This window comes from Hyperolius riggenbachi, chromosome 4 (genome assembly GCF_040937935.1).
Source record: "Hyperolius riggenbachi isolate aHypRig1 chromosome 4, aHypRig1.pri, whole genome shotgun sequence".
In the NCBI taxonomy this organism is placed as follows: Eukaryota; Metazoa; Chordata; class Amphibia; order Anura; family Hyperoliidae; genus Hyperolius; species Hyperolius riggenbachi.
Genome location: NC_090649.1, coordinates 160,085,596 through 160,098,480, shown reverse-complemented (window position 1 = coordinate 160,098,480; position 12,885 = coordinate 160,085,596). Strand labels below are relative to the sequence as shown.

Here is a 12,885-nt window from a genome sequence, read left to right as displayed (position 1 = left end):
GACACACTTGGGATGAGATACACTTACTGATTGTTTGTACAAAAAAACATTTTTATATATCACTCTTGGGCTACTATTTGTCTTATCTGTAGGGATTATATGCGCATATATTCTCATACGATGATTTTTTGATAGTGGTGTGTTGTGATACACTGTATTTAATATAACTCTTGTTCTACTCCTATTTTACATTGGTTTTAATTGTTTTTATCATGCATTTGTGGTTAATAAAGATGGCAAATTTGGTACTAATTATTTAGGAATAGTGCGGTGTTTGTGGAACATTCTTTGGTTGTTTTCCTGCATAATGTATAATATGTTCCTTTCTGCACACTCCAGTTGGTTTAGACCAGGCATGGGCAAACTCGGCCCTCCAGCTGTTACGGAACTACAAGTCCCACAATGCATTTGCCTTTATGAGTCATGACTGTGGCTGTCAGACTCCATCAACCATCAACCACACATTGTCTAAACCAGGCACAGGCAAACTCGGCCCTCCAGCTGTTGAGGAACTACAAGTCCCACAATGCATTGCAGGAGTCTGACAGCCACAGTCATGACTAAAATGCAAATTCATTGTGCGATTTGTAGTTCCTTAACCTCCTTAGCCGTAACCCCATGCTGGACACGGGGTAAGCCGCTGCGGATTGCTCAGGCCCCGCTGGGCCGATTTGCATAATTTTTTTTGTTTTATACGAGTAGCTAGCACTTTGCTAGCTGCGTGTTACTTACGATCGGCGCCGCTACCCGCCGAGTTAGAGGGTGCCCCCGCGCCCCCCCCCCCCCCCGAGACCCCGTGCGCTGCCTGGCCAATCAGTTCCAGGCAGCGCTGAGGGGTGGATCGGGACTCCCTTTGACGTCACGACGTTGGTGACGTCATCGCGCCCATCGCCGATGACGTCGGTGACGTCATGGCGACGGGGGAAGCCCTAAAGGAAATCCTGTTCAGAACGGGATTTCCTGATGGGCCTTGTCGCCAGAGGCAATCGGAGTGGGTGGGGGGATGCCGCTGCTCAGCGGCTATCATGTAGCTAGCGCTAGGCTAGCTACAGGATTTAAAAAAAAAAAAAATTTAAAAAACAGTGCTGCGCTGCCTTAGTATAGTAGTACATTTTGCTAAGAATTTTTCTATTCTAAATGCGTTTTAATGAGAAAAACAGGAAAAAAAGAAAAAAAAGTCAATTCTCAGTTTTCAACCATTATAGTTTTAACCAGTTCGGCCTATCTGGACGAGCTTTCTCGTCCGGATAGGCACTGCATCTTCCCCTGCGTGGTGCGCGCGATCGGGCGCGCGCCCGCGCACGTACCCGCCGCCCCCCGATCAGTGAATGGGAATATAATTTCCATTCACCGATCTAACCTCCCCGCAGAAATACCGACGCTTTCTCTCCAGAGAGCGCGGTATTTCTGCCCCCAGGAAACAACTCCTCTGATCTTTAGTTCCTGGATGCGAAATCGTTCGCATCTAGGAATTTTTTCACTGTGGCCATCTTGTGGCCAAATAGTAAACTGCACCCACATACATTTTTAATTAAAGAAAACTATTATTTTACATGTAAAACAAACAGTTTCCCTCCCACATCAAAAATTACCCACATACATTTTTTATTAAAAAAAAAAAAAAATACATTAAAAAAAAAACAAAAACAACATAAATAGTTACCCAAGGGTCTGAACTTTTTAAATATGCACGTCAAGAGAGTATGTTATTATATTATTTAAAATTATAAGCTTATAAATAGTGATGGACGCAAATTGAAAAATGCACCTTTATTTCTAAATTAAATATCGGCACCATAAATTGTGATAGGGACATCGTTTAAACGGTGTAATAACCGGGAAAGATGGGCATATAAAATACATGAGTTTTAATTACGGTAGCGTATATTAATTTCAAACTGTAATGGCCTAAAACTGAGAAAGAATGATTTTTTTTCATTTCTTTCTTAATCTTCCTGTTAAAATGGATTTAGAAAAAAATAATTCTTAGCAAAATGTAGCACCCAAAGAAAGCCTAATTAGTGGCGGAAAAAACAAGATCTAGATCAATTCATTGTGATAAGTAGCAATAAAGTTATAGGCGAATAAATGGGAGGTGAACGTTGCTCGGATGCATGAGATTTTCGGACTGCGGCGCTGAAATGGTTAAAATTAAACATTCTTCTGTGGATAAAACAAACGTTTTATTTGCCCAGTTGTCCCGATTATTAAACCGTTTAAATTATGTCCCTATCACAATGTATGGTGACAGTATAGTATTTTGAAATAGAAGTGTTATTTTTCTGTTGTGTTTTTTTTTTTTTGTTCTGGCCATAATTACAAGCCACTATGTAATAAATTAAAATTAATTTCCCCCCATAAAACATAGATTAAAAAAGCTGAGTCCCTAAAGCAACTATATTTTTTTTAAGCTGATTTTTTTTTTTTTTTACTACAAGTGGTTTTTTTATGGGGGGGGGGGGGGGGGGAGGGAGGGGGAGGGTTGGAAGTGTAATTTTATAATGATGTGTATGTACTTGAAAATGTATGTATTTTGTAGGTGTAATATACTTTTTGGCCGCAAGATGGCGCTAGTGAACACTCGTTATAGGAAGTGTTAACTTTTTTTTTCACTTTATATAATTGTTACATTTCCTGTTTTTGTGAATGGACGTAGCCGCTGTTCGCGGTCACGTCCATTCACTCCAGGCACTGCGATTGGGTAGAGGACCATTCGGTCTTCTTCCCCAATCACCCAGCACGGGTTCCCGACGGTAGCAGCGGCGGGAACGCGCGACTTATTAAAACGTCATGTTGCCGTTAATAGCAGTAAGCATGACGTTTTAATACGTTAGGATGTCAATAAATGGTTAAGTATTGTACAGCCTGTTCCTGGCGTATCTCACATTTCAGGCCACACAGAAATGAATGCCTCAGCTGTGTAAATAAAACCATCTTCCTTTTCAATAACCCACTCTAGGAATTCTCAAAGAGATGCTTAGAATTTTGAACTGCTGAAACTTTGTTAATTTTATGCAAATATATACAATACAATCAAATGCAGAAGCTGATCATTTTCACTGGCACAATTCCAAGTTGCATACATTGGCATTACACATAAAAACAGATTAAAGTACAGGATTAAAGTGGACCTGAACTCAGAACTCCTCTCGGCTCTAAAAAATACACAACAGCATAATAACCTTTAAACCCCAAAACATTTATTTGTTACAGCTGATACAAATCCCAAAATACATTTGCACAGTTTCTACTTCCTGATTAATGGAAGCAGACATATTGTTTACAGCCTGTGCATTTAAATGAGCTTATCTGCTTATCTGCCATAGGCAGTCATGTAACACGGGAGGATCAAATAACTTGTGATTAGACACAAATGAGAGGGAATTAAACAGGCTAAACTCTCTAAGTATATACAGGGTGCATTTCTCTAGGTTTTCCTTCTGTCCTGTGCAAGAGTTCAGGTCCACTTTAAAGGCCCTCAAGGGAACCTAAACTGAGAGGTATATGGATGTTTCCTTTCAAACAATACCGGTTGCCTGGCAGTCCTGCAGTTGACTGCAGTAGTGGCTGAATTCCAGACCTGAAACAAGCATGCAGCTAATCCAGTCTGACTTCAGTCAGAGCACCTGATCTGCATACTTGTTCAGGGGCTGTTGCTGAAATCATTAGAGACACAGGATAAGGAGGGTTGCCAGGCAACTAATTTTAATTTAAAAGGAAAAATCCATATCCTTCTCAGTTTAGGTTCCCTTTCATATTAATGGAAGATCTATTAAATATAGTTAATGCAACAAAAGCTATCCTGGATGCTAAGCACGTTATCTCAGCTGACTCCTTTTGTCTACCATGAACTCTGAGCCCAATCATACACATTGGCCTGAAGGCATGGGGAGTTTGAAACATAACAAATAATGCGCTTGATGAAAGAAAGAGCTCAATAAAGCATTGATACTACAGATCAGATGACTTTCTGAGATTACATTCAGAGCTGTAACAAAACTGGCTTTGTGACTGACCTTACCAGGATCAGACAAAGTTCAGCGTGCTCAGAGTTCACACTGTGCTGCCAAATGATTATCACCTAGAAAATTAGTTACTATAACATGCAAATATCATGTGCAATGTCCAAAAGGATAACTATTAGTATTAAAGCCATTTCTTGACAATACCTGCATTATCAACTCTGTATTTTTTACACTGGTATATACCATTTTCTGTATAATTTCGTACCCCAAGTTTGTTTTTTTACTTTGTACAGCGCCATGGAATATGTTGGCGCTTTATAAATCAATAATAATAATGACTCTACTACTTGCCGCATTTAATTAAAAAATATTTTTGTCTTAAACTCAGGTTGATGGCTGTACATTAAGGAATTGGGGAGTGGCCATAACAGCTTTCCATCACTAGTTTCCCATCAGGTCTGCTGATTTGTACATCTAGCGCTGATTACCTTGCCGACATTTCATGTTCACTATTAAGGATATTCAGCTGCCTATCACATAGTGCTGTGTGGCATGAACAAGAGCCAGCTTGAAACTGCTTGTTGCCACATTGCAGCATTTTATGTAACTTTTTGTATATTTCTGCACTCTGACAAAGTGATTTTTTTAAAAGAGCTGAGCTGGATTATATTGGATTTTGAAGGTAAGATGTGGTAGTGGTAGTGCAGAGGGAGAGTAAGAGTTGAGACGGCACACATAGTTCAAGTTTCTCTTGGATAGTAATAGACTGCTGTTCCATAGTAGTGGAGGCCAGATTGGCTCCCCAAAAAGATGATATGCTTGCTCAAGTTTACCATGTTGGTCTTTAAAATGTAGAGGAGTGATGACTATTTATTCTGTTTATTAATGGGGGCACATAACCCAACACATAAGCTCGGATCTGACAGTGGACCTTCGTAGAAATAATCAGTCACTTTAACCCTTTCCACTCGTATTTCCCGCATAGCGGGATATCGCGAATTTCCTGTTGCACTCGTATGTCCCGCTATGCGGGACATAATTTCAGCGGCAGTTTGCAGGCACATCTGCGGGGGGCAAAGTTCGATCTCTCTCCCCTTGTATAGTGGGCATGTACATAGTGGTACATGCCCACACACTTGGTACCCCCCTGCCTCAAACCAGAAGTGCGCGATCAGTGCTACCAGGAAGTGACCAATGCATTGAATTTTCCTTGCATTTTCCTTGCTTATTCCTTTCAGATTACTTTTTGCAGATTCCTTTCTGCATATTCCATGCAGATTGCTTGCAAAGTTGCATAGAGGAGCAATGGCATCCTATGCAATGGACGTGAAGAAGCGTCTAAATAGTAGCCAGCATTTCATTGCTCTAATTCCTAATCGAAATACCAAAGTAGTGACAGGAAGACACCGGGTGGCAGGCATAAAACCACTTATTATTGCAAAACTTGCTCACGCAAGCCAGGGTTACACCCAAGAAATTGCTGTAAAATTTACCATACCTTGGCTTTATTCTCTGCTACCAGCCAATAGAAGATGCCAAACTGTCCAAATAAGGTATTAAATTAAACGTTATAATGTGTTCTTTAAAATAAGATATACCATGTTATGTTCCATGTTAAAATGGGAGAGAGAGCATTTCTGTAAAAAAAAACAAAAAAAAAAAAAAAAACTCAGAGCAGAAACGACTCCCTTTAGGAAAAAACTGAGTGGAAAGGGTTAAACAGCAAACAGTGAGCAGCAAGGCAGTGAAAGTACAATGCATGTTCAGCTCTGCTGAGCAGCATGGACTGTTCCTGTGGGTAAGAAAGGAGAAAAGCAAAAAAGAAAAAACCCTGTTTGCTGCACCCTGGGGGTAAAGCAACTGGCTGTAGAACAAAAGTAATTTCACCATCAGATGCTTAGGCCCGGTTCACACTGGCAGTAAAAACAGTCCATTCGCGGATCGGAACGAATCTTAACGGCTGTGAATGGATCCAATGTTAACCTATGGATCAGTTCACATGCATCCATTGAAACAGATTTGTTCCACTTCTCATAGGCATCCGCCTAGGAGAGCCAATCACTCTCTGAGCCTCTCCAGGGGACAGCCGAGTGACACGGCTGTCCCCAGTACAGCGCTGATGTTAGACTGATGACGGAGCGCAGCTCCTCTTTGTCAAATTGCAAGCTCATTCTGACAGCAAGTGTCTAAACACATCCTTATATACTGAGACCAGTTACTAAATCACCCAATCAAAAAAACGTGCTAGGTGAGCGACCAATAGGAGCAAGTCAAAAGAATGGAGGACCTGATGGGGAACTCCAGAACACACGAAGAAAACACCCCTAGAGGACATCATAGCATGACTGACAGCCAACATCAGGACTGCCCTCAAAAAAGCACCACCCCAACAACCAACAGACCTGATGGGGAACTAAACGAGTGGCGTATATGCTTACAAATGTCACGTGATGCATAAAAACCATACGGGTAAACAACATATTCATAAACGCGTAAAAACGTTCACATGACGCATAACTATCTACACGCTATATAAATAATAGAAATCTGCAAAGACTCCCCTGATCAAGTAAACAGACAGCAATGAGAACAAGACAATACAAGTTCTAGCCTAAAAATTATTCTATAAAAAACTTTTCTACCAGCCTGGTAGCCATGAGAGGACATACCAGAGTCTACAACTGATAAAGTGAAGTGTGAGTGTTCTGGTGAGGGAAGGGGTATGAAGAGGTTTAAGTGGACCCTAAACTGGTGCACAGCAGACAAGGAAAACACAGACAAATTCACCCTGTGTGTGTTTACAGAGAATAGCCTGTCTAATTCTCCCTTATCTGCAGGTACCGTAATCAGCAAGTATTAATCAGGGCTGTCAGCTGTCTGAACTGTGCTACAGTGTGCCCTTGTTCTGTGCTAATAAGTAAACACAGGAGGTTAACACATTCTGTGCTCCCAGAAATTCCAGGAAATAAATACTGCAGGATCTTTGTTGGAGTTCTATAAGTTGTATTGAAGAAATGCTTTTATTTAAAGGTTGTTATGATGTTGCTTATTTTTTAGAGCAGAGAGGAAGTTTTGAGTTTAGGTCCGCTTTAAAAGGTGTATTTGGTCACATCATTTAGAAATATGGTTTGGGAACTATCACATAGAAGGTTTAATTTTCTTATTTCATGAGCTTTGGGGTAAAATGGGAGAAGAATTTACATACCCAAAATGCTTACTATAATAGGGTTTTAATGCATAAAAGAAGGACTTACCAAAGGAATGACAAATGGATCCTTAAAACTAAGACTTGCTGCAATTGTTAAGACAGGATCCAAACATCCAAATAAAGCTCCAAACAGAATCATCTTGCCAATGTGTGGCTCCACCGGTAACCGTGCCAAATGGTAGCCCAGGGGAGTCAGTTCTTCATATCTATCCAGAGCATTCTGAAAGAGGATTGAGCAAATCAGTATTTCTACATTCATTTAGAAATGTTAAGTAAGTTTACTAATTGCTTTACAATGACAGTTCTGGGCAGGGTTGGTTTTATATCTTAGGAAGCTAGGGGAACATACAAATACTATGATTCCCCAAAGTAAACTTCAGCAATATAAAGTGGACACACAATGATAAAGTGCATAATAAGATGTTGCCCGTTGTGAAAACTGCATGACCAAATTATAATTTCCCAAGTTTTACCCAGGAGAAGCATTACTGATACAACTGAGGTCTTTATTGTTGACTGTTCTGACCAACAGGAAAGCGCAGGCGTTCCGCTGATATTACTACCACCTCTACTACTCGGGTCTCAGTTTTTCCTTAAGGTAACCTTTCATTATGTAGTTTATTTTCATAAGCTCCTTTCATATTGTGTATGTTCACGCCAGTATTACCGTTGTTCACCGCGCCCATCAATGCACCTTGCGCCACAAAGCTGAAGGGAGCGGTCTTCCTCTCTGGTCACCTCTTACAGGACTAATTTCGATCCTCTCCGCTCATCTGGATCACCTTCCCTCAAAACATCTGTCACTCACCCACGCTTACCCTTTTAGGCGCAATCTGAAAAATCACCTCTTCAGGCAAGCATACTCTGTTACCTAGGACACTTCGCTCACTCACCACCATTTCTGCCATCTTATACCCAGATTCCCTTCACCTACTGTGCAATCCCTTAAACCTTTAGATTGTACGGCCTTTTAGTCAGGGCTCTCCTCCCTTTTTGTCACACGATGCTGTGTAATGGGTGTGCAGATCTTTCACCCCATGTACAAATCTGTAGTTAAATTATTCAGTGCATCAGCAGTAATCCACTGTTGTATTATTTATTTTGTATACTTATACATTGTATTCTGTTGTACAGGTCCACGGAAGATGCTGGCACTATATCAATCTATTTTTCTCTGTCTGTCTGTTATATGGGACATTATTTTCACAGTTTTTGATTTCATTTTGAAATCTGATGAAAATCTGAGTAGAGTGTACATTATCAGGCATGCGTACAGAGGCACCTGATTCCTGACGCGCAATCGATTTCCACAGTGGACCGACTCACTTCCAGTGATGGCCAACTTCAAAGCTCATGCCACTTCCCCCGCCTGCCGCATGATGTCATGCACGCGCTGCTCTGTACCCCTCCCCCGAACAGCAACAGTACGCGTCAGCTACCCAGCCTGCCTTGGGAGAGCACGACTAGCGCACATGTGCAGTGAAGTGCGACTGGGGACAACTGGAGAATTTACCAGGCCACCAGCGGAGCAGACTGGGAGTATAGCGAGGGAGCCCATGGCGTACATGGCACTGAAGGAAGCCCCAGACAAGTATGTATGTTTGCAATTAACAATGTCTCAGGTGCACTTTAGGAATCTGAATTCAAAATACAGGGAAGATCAAAATCTCGGAAAATGAAAGTACACCTGTTATTGTCAATGTTATCAAGTGTGTTTTCTGGCCTATAACATTCTAAATTAACATTCTAAATAACCAGGACATCAAGGTTTCACAAACGTATTAACAGTTCTCTTGTCCAAGCCTCCAGAATTCTGACACCAGAAGTTGATAGCTGCTGAATTTACTACAGAAGTGTCAGATTTGCATACCTTATTAAAACAAATGTTTTGAAATAGATTAGGAACCAGTTATGGTACATAAAGATGTAGTTCTCATTTGCATCATACATGGACTTAAGACTTTGGCTACTGTGTTGGATGCCTGTTCCGTGTCGCGGAAATTCATGTTAAAACATACCAATTCCATAAGATGATTTATAGCCAGCAAAACTGCATCCTGTGATGGTGGATCCATTAGCTTTATAAGGAAATTGGCAATGCCTCCAAGTTTTAAAATCTAGAAAGGAAACATGATTTGTTATTGGTAGCAAAAACAAGTTTAGGAAAATTGAAGAAATATTTTAAAGGACTTCCAAGGCAAGAGATGTAATGTATTTTTACTCACCTGGGACTTTTTCTAGCCCCTCGCCGCAGCCCAGGTCCACCTCAGTGTCCCTGCTGGTCAGCCGTAATGATCGCAACCCGCCGGCGGGCTCAGTCCGCGCGGCCACGTCATCTGGTATGTACTACGCCTGTGCGATCATTACGGCCGGCCAGAGTGGACACAGAGGAGGACCGGGGCTGCTGAGGGGCTGGAAGAAGCCCCAGGTGAGTAAAAAATACATTACATCTTTCATGTCGGAAGTCTTTTAAAGAGGAACTGTGGTGAAAATAATTCATAAATTGTTCATTGTTTACAATATTCACTTATAAATTATTTAGTCAGTGTCTGCTCATTGTAAAATCTTTCCTTTCTCCGATTTACATTCTGAAATTTATAACTGATGGCGACATCTTTACTTCTGCCAGGTGATCTGTGTGTAATGTTAGATACTGAGAGCTATATGCACAGAGGGAGATTTTGCTTGGTAGGCAGTTGGAAAAAGCTGTTATTTCCCACAATGCACTATGTTTTACTGACGGCAAACTGTCAGGACCTTGGTCATGGCATCACACTGTGGGAGGGGTTTCATCACAATATCAGCCATACAGAGCCCCTTGATGATCTATTCGATAAAAGGATGAAGATTTCTCATGGAAATGATTGGGATGAAGTTCAATCCTTGGTTTAAGTTCCTCTTTAATCTTCTTAGCGGTATGATTCTTCCCAGATTTAGTTTCCAAAAGTGGCACAATTCTTTCTCTAGAAAGAATCATACCGTTAAATTTAGGCAGCCAGAGTATGACCCCCGTACAGGTAGCAAGAAAGCCCCCCCTCCTATAGTACTTCCCCTGTTATAATTAGCCAGAGAGCCCCTCCAGTGCAGGGAGCACCAGAGAGTGCTACCCCTCCCCCCCTTTCAGTATAGGTAGCCAGTGGGTGCTGTTCAGTATAATTCCCCGAGTTGTGACCTCATACCCCAAGAAAAGCAGCAATAGAGCGTATATTACTCACCTCCCCAGGATCTAGACATATCCTGCAAGTCTTCATCCTGTCCTGCGGGGGGCGCTGCATCCCTATGCTGTGCTTCTCCTCTGTTGTCAAGCGACAGACAGCTAACTCGGCATAGTGATGGAGCCCCAGACACAGAAAAGACGAGCTATTGCTGCTGGAATCTCAGGAGGTGAGTGAAACTACAGCTCTGCTGCACACTGTGCACCTGGCTCTCCCAGCGGTATCGTCAAGTGTTGCTCGGGGTTACCGCTAACTGCTGTTAAAGGGGCAGTATGGTGAATTGACTTATTATAAAATCATTCAATATAACATTTTACTAAGTGGAGCAATGTATTGAGCTTGTATTGTTGTAGACTAAAAGTCGATTACAATAGTGCATTAGCCACAATCAGTGAAGGAGTCACGTCGGGAGAGGAACCTTACTGACGCACAGTTAGCATATACCATTGTGGAGTAGGATGCAGCCTGTTAGCTGTTTGTATGTTTGTTTTTCTTCCCCCCTTTGATGATCCCAGAGAGGATTCCTCCTATTTGTAAGGGCACACTCGTGCAGCTTTACGGCTCATCAGAGCAGACTAAGGACAGTGATTTACGGCTCTTCCTCCGAAAGTAAAGAATCCACAAAGAAAAAAAAACTGTGTGCCTTCGTTTTAAAATGAATGTAAAGAATGCAGGACACAGCTAAAGCACTTGTGCCTGCTAAAACTAGCCACTGGGAATTGCGCAATAGCAGAGAGCTGGTCTCCGCAGCAACAGACAACAGTTGTCCGTGGTTTTGCCAGCTTCTCTGAAGGGGGTTTCAGCGGGCAGCATTTTTTTCATCAGAGCCGTAAATCACTGCCCTGGGACATACAGCGGCTCTGATGAGCTGTAAAACTGCACGAGTGTGCCGTTACAAGTAGGAGCAATCCTCTCCGGGATGATCAAAGGGGGGGAAGAATAACAAAAATACAAACAGCTGACAGGGCTGCCTCCTATTCCACAATGGTATATGCTAACTGCGTCAGTAAGGTTCCTCTCCCGACGTGACTCCTTCACTGATTGTGGCTAATGCACTATCGTAATTGACTTTTATTCTACAACAATACAAGCGCAATACATTGCTCCACTTAGTGAAAGGTTATATTGAATGATTGTATAATAAGTCAATTCGCCATACTGCCCCTTTAAAGAGCAACTGCTAGCCATACAATGCCATAAAAAAAAAAAAAAAATAAGCCAGTAAATAATTACTTGCTGTACTTACGTAACAGATGTATTGAGCTATCCACGTTTTCATCCATATTTTACAACAACATTTGTAGAATCCAGAGAATTCTGTTCCTGGTAGGGGCCATCTTGGCTCTTATAGGCTAAAGCATTCTCCCTGGCATCCCCACTCCCCCCCCCCCCCCCCCCACTATTACAGAGCCGAGCGGGGAGGGATAAAGGTAGTGCAGACAGACTCACCTACTAATGGTTCCAAGCGCTGAGGTTCCCGTCTATAATCTCTGCAGTACTACCGGCGGTAGTGCAGAGAGTATAGACGGGAACTCCTGCGCCTGGAACCATTAGTGGTGAGTCTGTGTGCGCTGCTTTCATCCCTCCCCGCTCTGCTCTGTCTGTAAAATTGCGGGGAGGAGAGGGGATGCATAGGGAGCATGCGGGGGAGACAGATGCGGCAGGAGCGCGGAGAAGGAGAGGACATGGCACACTACAGGAGGGGGCGAGAACAGTGGCAGGGGACAGCTTCTGGCCCTCTCCTTCCTGCGCCCCCTAGGAGCTGGCAGTGGCCAGCGTTAAGTGGCCAATCACAGAGGCGATCCTAGTACAGCTGTGCACTGCTCTGAAGCCTGGCACAGCATAATAAAGCTATGTAAAGTGAAACGGAGGGTGCAAGCTGTCTACCTGGACAACTGCAGTGTTAAAGAGGTACCTAACTTATTTTCATATCTCGCATTATAAGTCCTTTAAATTGCCTGGTTAGCATCAATTTTACATGTAGAACAGCTACTAAAAGAGAATTGATTTGAGATTTTATGCCTAAAAGTTACTCTTTAAAAAGAACACCGCCAATACCTTTATCTGCAGGCAGAGTTCCTCAAGGGGTGTCCGAACAACTTCAGGCAATTGATAATCATTTAGTAGACTATCCCTCAGGCTGTTGTATAGGTGGTAGCAAAAACCAGGCTTTACTCTGTTAAGAAGAGAAAACAAAGATGCATTCAATACACACAAACCTCCACACAGATTTGTATAATTTGCACCATTTCAGCTAAGAGTTTAGTCTCTAAGTTATAAACCGGTGCTTTTGGTGATAGTTTGGTTGTCCTTCCCAGTCACTTAGTTAGCCCTAAGCAAGGGCACAAAAAAAACCTCCCTAACCTTAAAGGACACCTGAAGTGAGAGAGCTATAGAGGCTGCCATATTTATTTCCTTTTCAACAATGCAAATTGCCTGGCTGCCCAGCTGATCCTCTGCTTTTAGCCATAGACCTTGACCCGGCATGCAAATTAGA

General features: G+C 42.3%; 1 protein-coding gene across 1 annotated transcript in view; it reads right to left on the bottom strand.

Moving 5' to 3' along the window:
* DHX36 (DEAH-box helicase 36) overlaps positions 1-12,885 on the bottom strand; it is a 114,392-nt gene that overhangs the window by 23,492 nt on the left and 78,015 nt on the right. The window contains exons 16-18 of the mRNA XM_068280874.1: positions 12,447-12,564; positions 9,192-9,290; positions 7,220-7,393 (exon numbers count right to left, since the gene is read on the bottom strand). Coding sequence (XP_068136975.1) covers positions 7,220-7,393; positions 9,192-9,290; positions 12,447-12,564 — 391 coding nt within the window. The remainder of the gene's footprint in view (positions 1-7,219; positions 7,394-9,191; positions 9,291-12,446; positions 12,565-12,885) is intronic.